Source organism: Phoxinus phoxinus (assembly GCF_949152265.1).
Source record: "Phoxinus phoxinus genome assembly, chromosome: 18".
NCBI lineage: Eukaryota > Metazoa > Chordata > Actinopteri > Cypriniformes > Leuciscidae > Phoxinus > Phoxinus phoxinus.
The window spans coordinates 20,601,442-20,613,744 of record NC_136893.1 but is presented as its reverse complement, the minus strand read 5'-3'; the positions used below and the strand labels follow the sequence as shown (position 1 = coordinate 20,613,744).

The following is a 12,303-nucleotide window of genomic DNA, read 5'->3' as shown; positions in this document are numbered from 1 at the left end:
CCCCATCCATCAATCCACCCACCCTCCCCATCCATCAATCCACCCACCCTCCCCATCCATCAATCCACCCATCCATCAATCCACCCTATCCATCCATCAATCCACCCATCCATCAATCCACCCTACCCATCCATCAATCCACCCTACCCATCCATCAATCCACCCATCCATCCATCCATCCACCCATCCACCCACCCTCCCCATCCATCCACCCACCCTCCTCATCCATCAATCCATCCATAAGTCAACTTTTATCATGGTTGCAATGATATATTTATGGGGAAACAATAAAAACTATTTAAGGTAATTTACAGTATGAAGACTCAAGCACTTCTTATATTTCAAAATAGAAATAAAATGAAAAAAATACTTAATTGCTAAATAAAAGTCTATCATTACAAAAGTGTCTGAGCTTTGCCAAAAATAACTCAGGTTATGTCCTTTTTTTTACCCCTTATGAATCCACATAAAAAAAAAAAGTGATTTCAGCCTTCTGTCAGTTTTAAAAGGTCTGGCTCCATTAAAGCAATAAGGTCTGAAGTGTTCAGCCCAACACTAAACACAGTAATCAAGACAGCAGGGGACAGACATACGCAACACTAATGCAGCACAGCTGTGCTAACTACTTTTCATCTCAGACAAAGCTTTTTGATGAGAAGTGCTGAGTATCCGAAGGTAGACCAAAACATGTTGTCTATTTTTAATATGTTGGAAACATCATTAGATTTGACAGCTTAAAGACTTTTTCTCATATGGAAATGACACTGCTAATCAATTGTCAGCAAATAAACATTGTTTTACACATCAATGTAGTAACCTTTTCTGTTTGTACTTTTGAAAGTGCCCAAGTTCTTTGCGAGTTCAACATGTTCTGTGGGCACTCATTGAGTTAATGGCAAAGAGCAAAAAGCTTGCCTTGCATAACATTTTCACAGTAGTGTGCCACTTAAGGGCAGTAAACCAAGAGCAGAAAAAAGGAGGTAATATGTGTTTATGCTGTTGCATATGGGCAGTGAGGGTTGAAAAGCCTTTATGCTGTGAGCTACAGTAATTACAGTGGACTCTAATTGCTGGTTGGGGGGAGGGGGGTTAATAGGTACAAACAGTAGGAACTGCATTGAGTCTCTCTGATCACAACTTGCTGACAGGTATAACTCTACATGTGTAACCTTTGAACACTCACGTGAGGTAGGCTACTACATATTATAAACCATAATCCAAAGTGCAGGATGAGAATATTATTAAACATTAAATCGTCATCTTTTTTTGTGTTCAATATTGGCAGGCATTTAGTATTACTGACATATAGCAAAAGTTTGTCTAATTTTCTATCATTAAACATAATTAGGCTATATTATGCATGTAAGGGGTAATGTACAGTCAGTCAGTCGTTGGCATAAACCCAGGCCTTGTGAAATCATGAAGGGTTTTATTTAGCAATAATGACGAATCATTATTACACCTCTTCTTACCACACAAATAAATAAATGGACATTACATATTAATTTGTGTGGAAATGATTTTATTATATGAGAAGGAAAAGACCACAGAGTGATTCAAGGGACATGAAAATTGTATTACAGTATCACACCTGTAGAAAATTGGTTGCCAGTTTAGTGGTCATTCAAGGAAAATATTAGACTTAAGAATCCTGCAACTCACTAATCAGAATCCAGTATTCCAGAGAGCATATAATACATTTTGTCATTACATTGACCATGTCTCTCCGGTTTTCTCAATATCCATTGAAAAACCCAAATCAGTCAGCCAGTAATAGACAATAAAAGGCCTCACCTCCCATATGTGCTGGCGGCCCACAGAGAAGAACCACACCTTGCCCCTCTCGGACACTCACTGGACTTCTCCTCTGGGTTTTAAACTCGTCCAGATCTATTAGAAAAACACATGTCAGACAGATAGACGGAAGTAAGCAATAATGGTAATATATAACAGTTTTATAGTCACAATATAAACCTAACCCCATTAAAACAACACTGTAAAAAGTGATCAGTTGACTTAACTTTAAAAAAAAAATGGAAACCTGTTGCCTTAAAGTTATTAAGTAAATAAACTTCATGCTTAATTGAATAAATTAAGTAATGTGGAATTGTCAAGTTCACATAACTTATTTTTTTTCAATTAAGCATTAAGTTTACTTAGTCATTTATGTAACTTGTAATAATGTATGTAATTATTAAGGCAATGGGTTTACTAAAACATTTTAAGAAAGTTAGTGAACTGAACACTTTTACCAGTGAATGAGTTTAGTCTTTACTTTAATAACAATTATATTTACTGTATTTAACATTGTATATTATTTAAAAAAAATAGGAAATCATAAAGTTTGGAATCTACTTTCCACAAAAATAGTTCCCCCAAAAAATGAACTTTCCCTCATAATGTTATAGACTTTCTTTCTTTTAAGGAACACAAAAAGGAGATGTTAAGTAGAATGTTCATGCTGCTCTTTTACCCGCAATGAATGTGAAAGATGACCAGGAGCTGTCAATCTTTAAACATGATAAACAAGTCCATATATGTACTGTAGCTTACACAACTGAAGCTAAATACTAATAATTTAGTCTAGCAGCTCTTACATAAATCTACAAATAAATGCCAATGATGTCAAATGTCACCAGTTATTGTGTTTCTCAAAACTAATCAAGATGCACAAAACTTTACCGAGCAAATTGCACAAATGAAATCTGAGAGTAAAGATTAGATTTTCAGGCTGTTCTTCATGAAAAACTATTCTGTGACTTTGGAAAATTTGGAATATAGTGTCAAGACTTGGAATATAAGTCACATGGACTACTTTTATTATGCTTTTTTTTTTTGTCTTTGCTTTATTTAGCTTTAGAGTCCATGGTCAACATCATTCACTTTCATTGTTTGATAAAGAGCAGCGTGAACATTGTGCCTAAACGGTCCTTTTGTGTCGAACAGAATAAAGAGCATCGTATACAGTAGGTTTAGAATGAGTGCGAATGATCAGATCATTTTTCATTTTTGTATAAATTATTAAACTGCAACAATACTTTTCTCCTTGATTGCTTTTAAAACCAACGAGGATAAAAAAGAATGAAAAATAAACCAACAAATAAAATAACAAACTGCATACTTTCATTTGTGAATATCTTAAGCTTTTTTTTTCTGTGAATGGAACAAACAGATAATTGAAGTTGACGGAGGTTGTGTTTGCATCACCTGCACTGAATTCAGTGTCTAGAGAACGGCAAATTCAAACGGAATATGCATGAACAACACATCCACACAAAACACAACCCCCCACACACGCCTCCGCGACACAAACTATCTCGACACCATCCGCAAAGTAGGGGTTTGATCAGGCTTTAAAGCATGTCTCTTGTAAGAGAGGGAACTTTTTTGTGCTTCACACGCAAGTTCCACTGAACTACCCACATCGAGAAAAGTTTTCTTCCAGAATGTTCAGTCAACACATTTTTCAGTTCACATAATATCTCATTACGGAGTCCTTACAAGACATTTCTATGAGGCCAGAATAAATAAACCGACAGCTCTCTGCTATACATATGCAATAAAATCATTCCACTCCTTCGAATACTGTACATATAAAGCATTCATCAAGAGAAAGACACACTCCACTGCCTCTAATTGGCTTCTCGGTTATCAACTATACGTTGTGTTCTGTTCATTGCTTTCGGCAAAGTAAACACCGTAAGCCCTTGTGAAGCTGCAGAGATTGAATACAGTATTGTATTGAAAGTAATGAATTTGTGACCTGTAAAAAGAAAGGGTGAAGGAAAGTGCTTTTTCTAGCATCTCTATAATAATACGATAATAATGAATTTGAGAAAACAAAGAGGTTAAATGCACCATTATATTCCTTCAACACTTCAATTATTTTAAATGTACAACAAATCAGCACTAATTAAAAAAACATATTTAAGTGTCATGAAATCGGAACATTATCTTTGCATGCTTCTGGAAATAATTCAAAGCAATGGTATACAGGCCAATGCTGCGTATGGGGTATTTCTGTTGCAGTTATTGGGATAGGAAAGTGATTTTTTTTTAAATCATCTTAAAAAATGTGTATGTGAGATGAGAAGTTGTAACTTCAAAGTAAAACAAATTCTACATACTGCAATAAAAAAAGTAAATTTGGTAACAGTTTTTGGCCACTGGAGGCCATTTTTTGGTTTATACATTCGTAGTCATTTATAAGAGCCATAATCTGCAGATTAAACCAGCACTGCCTTGGGCAGAAAGAATAAGCAGCAGCAGAAGTATTTCTTTTGATTATTATTCAGGCATCTCATTCAATAGTACCCTGCACTACTCTTGGAAAAAAAATCCAAATCTTTACTGTAAATAGACTTTGACTAAATTAGTTTCAAAGTAGAGAATAAGATTTAACATGAACTCAAAAACATTCAACTGCAATGACTCAGAGTTGTCTTTAAGAATCCAGGTGAAACATTTAACTGAACTGAAAGGTGATGTACTTTCAACAAGGCTGGGATTTAATATACTATGAGATGAAATACTAGCAATTTCGCAGTGTATGTTGGCAGAATGTCACACAAATTGACACCATTTCCAAATTAAATTTAGCTTTGTTCTTGGAGCCATACTGAAGTTTAGGCTTGCAGACACTATTTTGAAACAACCAGAATTTCTATCTGCACCAAGAGGAAGCTTTAGTCCTTCATATATTGTCCTCTGCTGTCTCCAGACACCAAAAATATATAGGGCTGAGTCCATGAACTATAGTGGACCACACAGGAGATTTACTATTGGGTAGCTGTGGAAATGCAGTGTAGCTTTATTGATTTAACACTGTAATGCTTTAGTGTTAAATTCATCAGTCCAAAAAGTTCTATTCTTCAAGTAAACCTCTACCTTTAACATTCAGAGCAGTTATAGGCTAATGTAGAGACCGTCATTCTGGCTCAAACGCAATAGCCTTGCCTTTCCACCATGAACTCAAAATGATTGAGAAATGGTCCACAAAAGCATCTACAGTATACAAATACAATCTTCCTCTTCTGCCTTGAGTTTTTCCTCAAACCATTCTCAGGTTGTGAGAGAATCATCATGAATTTTATATATATATATATATATATATATATATATATATTATATATATATATAAATTATTTGAGTACTAGTGTACCATAATAAAATATGCAGATACACATGTGCCTCATATTATTAAGCGCATTCACTAGGGAATCGTCGGCTTGTGAAGCATTTTACAGCTTGCTAGCAACCGTAGATATAGATTAGATACAGATGTCAAACCCAATGAAGCAGAAAAGCACAAAAGATCAACATGATTAAGCGAAGAAAGAATAAATGGCTACGCTGCACCAAGTGACAGAGTGCTTAAAATAACTAATCAAGCTAGCATTAATGGCTAGTATGGCTAGCATGAATATTTGAAGCATAGGCAAAGTAAAAAATATACCTCACAATTTTACACATATTTTGAAATTTGTATATATACCGGTATATAGATATAGACACACACTGTACTGGTCTGCAGCACGGATGACGAGAAGGAATAGGAACTCAGAATAGTATTTATTTAAACTTTATAACACTCAGGAACACACAGGGAAACGTAGGAGAAATACATTTTAAAAAATCAAACCACTAATCACATACAAGAGCCGAAAAGGGATGAACATAACATGGAGTATACAAGACGAACATAATGACTGACAGGTGAAAATAATATGTAACCACAGAAACAAACGAGGAGATAATAAGTAACTAAGGAAACCGGAACTAAACAGGGGTGCGTTTCCCAAAAGCATCGTTGGCCAACTATGATCGCCGTTTCCATTGAACTCTATTGGTAATAATGCCCATAGTTGGCTTTGGGAAACACATTCCAGAGCAGGACAACTAATTCATAATCCAGCTGTGGAAGGGTGATTAACGGATTAAAACTGATTATCATTACATTAACTTAATATTGTTAATTTATTTTTGTTATAAAATTAATTTGTAGTAACTTAATGAAATTGTTTAGATAACTTTGGAAATTGGGCAGTTGATTTCCAGTTACCAGCATGCTTTTCATAGGACTGGGTGTTATTATAAATTAAGTGTTATTTTATTTGTTTTTAGTGAAGGGAAATACATGTTAGTGTTTAATGCTCTTATGTTTGACATTTAAAAGAGTTTCTGTAAACTCTCAAAATGTTGAAGATTGTGGTTACCATTGTGCTAAAGAGTACTGTAGATGAAGGTAAACACTATTTCATTAACTCTAAAAGCAATGATTGAGCTAATGCCAGTGACAAGTAATATCTTACTTGTTCACATGTTAAACAAGTTACATTTAGGATGTGCTATATAGCAGTGTATTTTACTCAAATAGATCATATTAACAGGTTCCAGGACTACAGTACGGTACGGTACGGTAGTTGGAGAAACGTATTTTTTTTTTGAGTAATCAACTTTAAAAATGTGTGTTCATGCTACAAATGAAGTCCCTTTAAGTCAATGTATAGTTTGATGGTTTAATGTAATTTCAATAGAAGTTGTCATACCTCAAAGACATTTATGCAAACTGTTTTTAAGAGTGCAATGTGTCATCATTTAAAACCGGAAACATTGTCACCCAAAAATTTGGTGCAATTCTGGCAACAACAGCTGCTGATTATTTACCATAAATTTATCAGGATATTTGTATGGTGTTCAGGTGTGCTTAAGTACTTTTTGTCTTCAATATAACTCAGAAACTCAATCTCTCACATTTCCACCATTATGTTATACTAAGAGTGAGACGCAGAGGAAGGTCTCAGATCAGCCTCCCCTGATGCTTTACTGGCACTGGGCAATAAGAGAGCGATCAATTTGGAAGACACAGCAGGTTAGGGGTCCAGGCAATTGAGAGAAAACATTGATAACACATAAAGCTTGAGGACCTGCATGCGTTCCACCTTCACTCCGCATATAATATAACAGAAACCAGAGCCGTTTTAAAGATCACACTGGGTTTGACAGCAGGGAACAGGTTCCTGAACTCAGTCTCACATCCATCACAGGGCATCATTGCTACAGATGAGCCAGCTGTAGCCATCAAAAAGAGAGAAGCACCAAGTTCACCTTGCCACCAGGAATCCAGCAGACATTACACAGAGAAAACAGGTAAACGAGGGCCATGAAACATCAGTTCTCAGCAAGATCTCATCAGCCTTTTATGTGGATCATAATGACTCCAGACAACATGAATGCTTTAAAATTCCAGTACAATAAAACAAACTCTTGCTATGCTTACTGCTAATGAATCTTGCCAAATAATTTCTTGTTTATAGTTTTATCTGGAACTACACGGTTCAAAAGTGTTGGCCAGTAAGGCCCTGTACACACCTGGTATTAAGATGAGTCTTGGTTGATTGGATCACAAGTGGATGATGACAGGTGAAAACTTGGTCTAAAATATTTTGAGCTTGTCCACTTACGACCAACATCCAGAGGTAGTCAAAAACGCATTCGACCGGATTGCTTTCGCATGTGGTCGAATGTGTTCGAACAGCCACAAAAGACCGCCTACTGATCTAACTTCTAAACATTATAGGAAGTGAGCTAGCCAGACAGGATTGAAACGTTATCGACTCAAGACCCAATTTTGGTTTAAAGACGAAAAACGTACCAAGCACAATGTTCTCTCACCATTCCTGAATTCTAACACACACTCGCCGCGTTCGCCATCGTCTTGCAGGTGTCAGACATGTCTCAGATGTACAGTATCTTCTGTGACACAGACTACTGCTTCCATAAATGCTTTAACACACACACACACACACACACACACACACACACACACACACACACACACACACACACACACACACACACACACACACACACACACACACACACACACACACGCCTCTGTTTTCTTACGTGCTCTCTGCTTGGAGCCGCTGCGGATTGAGGAACGCGCTGATTATAACAAGACGGGGCGAAGCCGAAGCCGGCTTTGTTTTGTGTGAAAAGGCAAGCGCCAGTCAATTTTAAATTACATGGTCCCATGAAAAAAAGTCAAAACCAGACATTTTCATGAATTTATAGACTTCTATAATTCAATGTTAGGCTGCATAGATTAGGTCAGCCGGAACTGGGAACAATTCCCATAAATCCTTATGTACTCGTTACATCATAAGAAGAATGGCATCTACGCTAATTTTGGTGTCTTTGTTTATCCCGAGGTTTTCCCGCAGCCTGCCGGATCCAGATCTGACGAAGGACCTTCGCCTGGACCCGATGATGGCGCGGTGCTGGGGTGCCAACTAGTCTCTCCCTATGGAGGATCCCTTTAGCACTCTACAGATAAAGCATTGTGGGGAAATTAGGTTCGCGTACCTACCCCGAAGTGATAAAATAAAATGTAATTCTGTATCAAAATTTATAGGCAAGACAAGTAGTTTGTTTAGGCATGGTTTGTAGGGAATTACAAACCTGCGCACATATATTCAAACATAACTATATAATTAATTCTTGATGCGCACGTGAGCGCCATCAGCGTTTCTCACAGGTTCGCGTTTACGTAAAGTCTGTGTAGAGAGAACGGTGTCGTCTTAGCGGCCCCTAATTTAATAACAAATGATCATTTCGACGGAAGTGAATCAATCAAAACTATCTTTAGCTGGAAAATACCATTATTCAAGAACCGCTATAAAAGACAAAACAATCTCTGTTACCTTTAATTAAAGGTTTATCTCTGTAAAGCAGCTTTGAAACAATCTACATTGTTAAAAGCGCTATATAAATGAAGATGACTTGACTTGACTTCATGTGATCTACAGTATGTCACTGCATGTTGATGTCGGGCGAATCGGAGAAGTTCCACAAAGTATTTAGTTTTAGTGCATAAACCCTTGTTTTAGAGCAACAAGTGAGTTGGTCTTTTTGCTTTGCCCAGGATGCATCAGGGTAGATTAACGTTTACACTAACTCCAATGCGGTTACATAAACCGCTTCCCACGTACCGACAAGGACAAGAAAGGTTCAGTAGATTGTTTGCACTAAATGAATGGTTAATGTCATGGTGTAATGAACAGAGACTGCTCTTTGTAAATAATTGGAATCTGTTTTGGGAGCGACCTAGGCTCTACCGTGCTGATGGCCTGCACCCCAGCAGAATCGGAGCGGCTGTTCTGTCGGACAACATCTCCAAGACGTTACACACCATATGACTAGTAAGTCAAAGTCCAAATCACATTCTTTGCTGTCCCAAATTAATTGATATAAGTACCAGTGTAGAACACTATATAGAAACTGTGTCTATTCCTCGTTTAGTGAGGCCAAACAATAAATCTACTGTAGGATCTAAGAAAAATCTAATTGTGATTAAACCAGAAAATCTCAATATTAGTGAACAAAAACAATTTCTAAAGCTAGGTCTTCTAAACATTAGATCGCTTACACCTAAGGCGGTTATTGTAAATGAAATGGTCACTGATAATAGCTTCGATGTACTCTGCCTTACTGAAACCTGGCTTAAACCAAATGATTATTTCGGTCTTAATGAGTCCACTCCACCAGGATACTGTTATAAGCATGAGCCCCGTCTGATTGGTCGTGGCGGCGGTGTTGCAACAATCTATAGAGATATTCTTAATGTTACTCAGAAAACAGGCCACAGGTTTAATTCGTTTGAAGTACTTGTTCTAAATGTTACGCTCCTAGATGTAAGAAAGAAATCCTTATTATCTCTAGCCTTGGCTACCGTATATAGACCGCCAGGGCCTTACGCTGATTTCCTAAAAGAGTTTGCAGATTTTCTCTCAGATCTATTAGTCAATGTCGATAAGGCAATAATTGTTGGAGATTTCAACATACACGTTGATAACACAAATGATGCGTTAGGAGCTGCGTTTACAGATTTATTAAACTCCTTTGGGGTCAAGCAAAACGTTAGTGGTCCCACTCATCGTCTTAATCATACTCTAGATTTAATTATATCATATGGAACCGATCCAACCGATATAGATATTATACCGCAAAGTGATGATGTCACTGATCATTACATGGTAACTTGCATACTACGTACGGCTGAAATGTGTCATGTTGCGCCGCGTTATCGACCAGGCAGAACAATCCTTCCAACTACTATAGATAGATTCTTGAATAGCTTACCTGATCTATCTCCGCTCCTCAGTGAACCCAAACTAACAGATGAGCTAGAGGAAATGACTAGCAGTATGAGCACCATTTTCTCTAGTACATTAGAAGCTGTTGCACCAATTAGATTAAAAAAGGTTAGAGAGAAAACTAAAGCACCATGGTACAACAGTGCTACGCATGTTATCAAGAGAGAAACTCGTAACTTAGAGCGCAAATGGAAACAAACTAATTTAGAGGTCTTTAGAATCGCGTGGAAAGACAGTATGTCACGTTATAAAAAGGCTCTAAAAGCAGCCAGGGCTGAGCATCTCCGCAAACTAATAGAAAATAACAAAAACAATCCAAGGTTTTTATTTAACACTGTGGCTAGATTAACAAATAAACAGACATCACCTGAACAAAATATTCCGTTACATTTTAATAGTAATGATTTCATGAATTTCTTCACTGAGAAAATAGAAAGCATCAGAAACACAATTGTAAATGTACAATCTTTGACAGCGTCTTATGATTCAGCCTCAATTATTGCCCCTCAAGAACAACTACAGAGCTTTACAACTATAGGACAGGAAGAGCTAAATAAACTTATCACTGCATCTAAACCAACAACATGTTTATTAGATCCAATACCCACTAAACTACTGAAAGAAGTGTTACCTGTAGTGGAAGAGCCTCTTCTCAATATTATTAACTCGTCTCTATCTTTAGGACATGTTCCAAAAACATTCAAGCTGGCAGTTATAAAACCTCTTATTAAAAAACCACAATTAGATCCAAATAACCTAGCAAATTACAGACCCATTTCAAATCTTCCATTTATGTCTAAAATACTAGAAAAAGTTGTGTCCGCTCAATTGTGCTCTTTCTTGCAAGAAAACGATATCTATGAAAAGTTTCAGTCTGGATTCAGGCCACATCATAGCACAGAAACTGCGCTGGTTAAAATTACAAATGATTTACTTTTAGCTTCTGACCAAGGCTGTATCTCAATACTAGTTTTACTCGATCTTAGTGCTGCGTTTGACACTATAGATCATAAAATACTCTTAGATCGACTTCAAAATTACACTGGTGTTCAGGGACAGGCATTAAGCTGGTTTAGATCGTACCTATCAGACCGTTACCATTTTGTCCATTTAAATGGGGAAAAATCAAAGATAACGTCAGTAAATTATGGAGTGCCGCAGGGATCTGTATTAGGCCCCCTGCTATTCTCAATTTATATGCTGCCACTTGGTAATATTATAAGAAAACATGGAATAAGTTTCCACTGTTATGCCGATGACACTCAATTATATATTTCATCTAGACCAGATGATAACACTAAATTATCTAAAATGACAGAGTGTGTTAAAGATATAAAATATTGGATGACGTGTAATTTTCTTCTATTAAATTCAGATAAAACGGAGGTATTACTGATTGGTCCAAAAAACTGCCCACAAAACCTCTTACAATACAACCTTAATCTAGATGGACGTCCTGTTACTTTATCCTCTACAGTAAAAGACCTGGGTGTTATACTAGACCGCAACTTGTCTTTTGAAAATCATATTTCAAATGTCACAAGAACAGCCTTTTTCCACCTTAGAAACATTGCTAAGCTACGTAATATGCTATCAGTTTCTGATGCAGAAAAGTTAGTTCATGCATTCATGACCTCGAGACTAGATTACTGTAATGCTTTATTAGCTGGTTGTCCTGCATCCTCCGTAAACAAGCTACAGTTAGTCCAAAATGCAGCCGCTAGAGTTCTTACTAAGTCAAGAAAATATGATCATATAACACCAATTTTATCATCTCTACACTGGTTACCTATTAAGTTCCGTATCAATTACAAAGTATTGTTACTGACATATAAAGCCCTAAATGGTTTAGCTCCTGTGTATTTAAGAGATCTTCTATCGCCATATATTCCATTGCGCTCTTTAAGATCGCTAAATTCGAGGCTTCTGGTCGTACCTAGGATAACTAAGTCCACTAAAGGAGGGAGGGCGTTTTCACATCTAGCTCCTAAACTCTGGAATAGCCTTCCTGATATTGTCCGAGGCTCAGACTCGCTCTCCCAGTTTAAAACTAGATTAAAGACGCATCTCTTTAGCCAAGCATTCACATGATGCATCTCCTACCTTTTATACTACTGTTAAATCAGATCAAATGCATTCATATTAT

The 12,303-nt window shown here is 36.9% G+C and overlaps 1 protein-coding gene across 5 annotated transcripts in view; it reads right to left on the bottom strand.

Annotated features, from left to right (window-relative positions):
* The window catches only part of cntn3a.1 (contactin 3a, tandem duplicate 1), a 93,789-nt gene that overhangs the window by 35,665 nt on the left and 45,821 nt on the right, over nucleotides 1-12,303 (bottom strand). For all 5 annotated transcript variants that reach the window (XM_079588429.1, XM_079588427.1, XM_079588431.1 and 2 more), the window contains exon 5: nucleotides 1,795-1,890. In XM_079588429.1, the coding sequence (XP_079444555.1) occupies nucleotides 1,795-1,890 (96 nt within the window). The remainder of the gene's footprint in view (nucleotides 1-1,794; nucleotides 1,891-12,303) is intronic.